General features: G+C 39.9%; 1 protein-coding gene across 2 annotated transcripts in view; it reads left to right on the top strand.

Moving 5' to 3' along the window:
- Window positions 1-3,000, top strand: part of LOC105167273 (DNA damage-binding protein 1) — a 10,682-nt gene extending 7,682 nt beyond the window's left edge. For both annotated transcript variants that reach the window (XM_011086918.2, XM_020695938.1), the window contains 4 exons: window positions 348-622; window positions 1,006-1,357; window positions 1,648-1,932; window positions 2,087-3,000. In XM_011086918.2, the coding sequence (XP_011085220.1) occupies window positions 348-622; window positions 1,006-1,357; window positions 1,648-1,932; window positions 2,087-2,668 (1,494 nt within the window). In that variant the 3' untranslated portion in view covers window positions 2,669-3,000. The remainder of the gene's footprint in view (window positions 1-347; window positions 623-1,005; window positions 1,358-1,647; window positions 1,933-2,086) is intronic.

Here is a 3,000-nt window from a genome sequence, read left to right as displayed (position 1 = left end):
CTAAATAGATTCTTGATATATGGCTGTTACGCCATATACAAGATATAATGCAGCGAGGGCTCGACTCAATTCCGTTCACAATCCTTTGGAATATCAGCTTTTGAAGAAGTTTACATTAAGATTCAGTATGAGATCAATGTTGTCCTCTGGGAAAGAAAGACCTCAATTTTATCTTTTTAGTCAAGCTCGTCAGAGAAAAGCAATACAATACTTCACTTTCTTAAGCAGATATGGACCTGAAATGGAAGAGACTTTGATATGTCATGAACTTACTGATTTCTTCTGAGATCAAGCTAATAACTATGATCAATGGACTAATATGACTGTTTGCTGCTATTGAATTTCAGATATCATACTTGTTATGTGCTCTTGGAGATGGACATCTTCTGAATTTTGTGTTGAATACAAGTAATGGTGAGTTGACAGACAGGAAAAAAGTTTCTCTCGGAACCCAACCTATTGCACTCCGCACCTTCTCATCAAAGAATGCAACCCATGTTTTTGCTGCTTCTGATAGACCAACTGTCATCTACAGCAGTAACAAGAAATTGCTTTACAGCAATGTAAATTTAAAAGAAGTCAGTTATATGTGCCCCTTCAACTCTGCTGCTTTCCCCGACAGGTAAAAGTATCATCTCATTTTTGTAATATGGTTGAGCAATTCCGGTTAAATCAGACATAATCACAAGGGACTACATAGTAAAATTGTCATCATCTATTTCGTCCTTACTGTAGGCTCCTAAACATGTCGTACTGATTTGCATATCTTAAATAGAATTGCCAGCACATTTTAGTCAGCTAAGATATCTTTGCTTCAAGATTTAAATTAAGAAATCCCTTTTGCTTGAAAAGTAATACACAATGCCGATCCTTCCCATTAGATGGTAAGTTCCTATCAGATTGACTGAGTTTTGGGATGGGGGAGACTTTGAGGTTTTTCTTGGTAATTAGCATCTTAATGCGGTGAATTAAAGCTTTGCTAAGAACTTTTCACTTTTTCTACAGCCTTGCGATTGCTAAAGAAGGTGAACTAACAATTGGCACCATCGATGACATTCAAAAGCTTCACATACGCTCTATCCCACTTGGAGAGCATGCACGACGTATATGCCATCAGGAACAGACCCGGACGTTCGCCATATGTAGCTTAAAGTATAACCAGTCAAGTGTGGAAGACTCAGAAATGCACTTTATCCGCCTATTAGACGACCAGACTTTTGAGTTTATATCAACTTACCCACTTGATCAGTTTGAGTGTGGTTGCTCCATTCTTAGCTGCTCATTCTCTGATGACAGTAATGTCTACTACTGTGTTGGAACTGCATATGTAATGCCAGAAGAGAATGAACCTACAAAAGTAAGTTGCAGATTCTAGCTGCCTGTGCCCTCGTGATACATGTCTGCAGTCTGCTTGTGTATTATGGCGCACGTGCCTCATGTATCCTTTTCATCATTTTCTTCTTTCATCCTTCTTTGGTTGTCTTCTTATCCATGAGAGCTCATGGTTGTTGACTTCCTTGTGTTCCACTTCTGTTCCCCTTTTTTCTCTTTCTTTTTCCAATTTACAATTTCTGGACCCAAATTCAGCTCCACTTATGCTTCTACATTGACTTTTGTCTTTTATGTTTGTCTTTGGAATAATTTCAGGGCCGAATACTAGTTTTTGCTGTAGAAGATGGTAAACTTCAGCTAATTGCTGAGAAGGAAACTAAAGGGGCTGTTTACTCTCTTAATGCCTTCAATGGGAAACTGCTCGCTGCAATTAATCAGAAGATTCAGTTGTATAAGTGGATGCTTCGGGATGATGGCTCTCGTGAGTTGCAATCTGAATGTGGTCATCATGGGCATATACTCGCCCTTTATGTACAAACTAGAGGAGATTTCATTGTTGTAGGTGACCTGATGAAATCAATATCTCTCCTGATTTACAAGGTAAACATGACCAAACTCTGAAAGAGTGCTAATTCACGTTTCTACCTGTTTGATTCTGAACCTCTCTCTCTTTGCATCCTTGTCGAAGTCCACATTTCGATTAAAATACTTGATTTTGGCACCAATTTGTTCAGAATTCTGGTTTCTTTTGCAGCATGAGGAGGGCGCCATTGAGGAACGAGCGCGTGACTACAATGCAAATTGGATGTCAGCTGTTGAGATTCTGGATGATGACATTTACCTTGGTGCTGAGAACAATTTTAACCTCTTCACTGTCCGTAAAAACAGTGAAGGGGCCACAGATGAGGAGCGTGGTCGCCTTGAGGTGGTTGGTGAATATCACCTGGGTGAATTTGTTAATCGATTTCGACATGGTTCTCTCGTCATGCGGTTGCCAGATTCTGATGTTGGCCAGATTCCGACTGTAATATTCGGCACTGTCAACGGAGTCATTGGGGTCATCGCTTCTCTCCCTCATGAGCAGTATGCCTTCTTGGAAATGCTGCAGACGAATTTGAGAAAAATTATTAAGGGTGTGGGAGGATTGAGCCATGAGCAATGGAGATCCTTCTACAACGAGAAGAAAACTGTAGATGCGAAAAACTTCTTGGATGGAGATTTAATTGAATCGTTCCTCGATCTTAGTCGGAATCGGATGGAGGAGATCTCAAAGGCAATGAATGTTCCAGTGGATGAACTGATGAAGAGAGTAGAAGAACTGACTAGGCTACATTAACTCAGTTCCTGCTTGGCGGGCAGAGTCTCTGGCATTAGAAAAGTACTTCATCTTCTTGTTGCTGGTTGTATGGCTAAATTGCTGTTTATGTATGTCTGGTGTGGAATCGGTTATATTATAATAGAATGTTCATAGGGTTGATATTCCAGCATTTTGGTGGTATGACTTTGCCTGTATGTTCCTGGAATTATGGTCTGTATGTGTCATGTAAATGGCATGGGGGATAGTATTTGTTGGGACTTGGGAAGTATTATTTCATTTGTTGGTTCGTTCTTCATCATCTTCTGGAAATACAATTACTGATGGCTAAAGGTGAGATGTTAATGCTTGTT

Source organism: Sesamum indicum, linkage group LG8, assembly GCF_000512975.1.
Source record: "Sesamum indicum cultivar Zhongzhi No. 13 linkage group LG8, S_indicum_v1.0, whole genome shotgun sequence".
NCBI lineage: Eukaryota > Viridiplantae > Streptophyta > Magnoliopsida > Lamiales > Pedaliaceae > Sesamum > Sesamum indicum.
The sequence above is the reverse complement of the archived record's forward strand: the minus strand, read 5'-3'. Positions and strand labels throughout refer to the sequence as shown.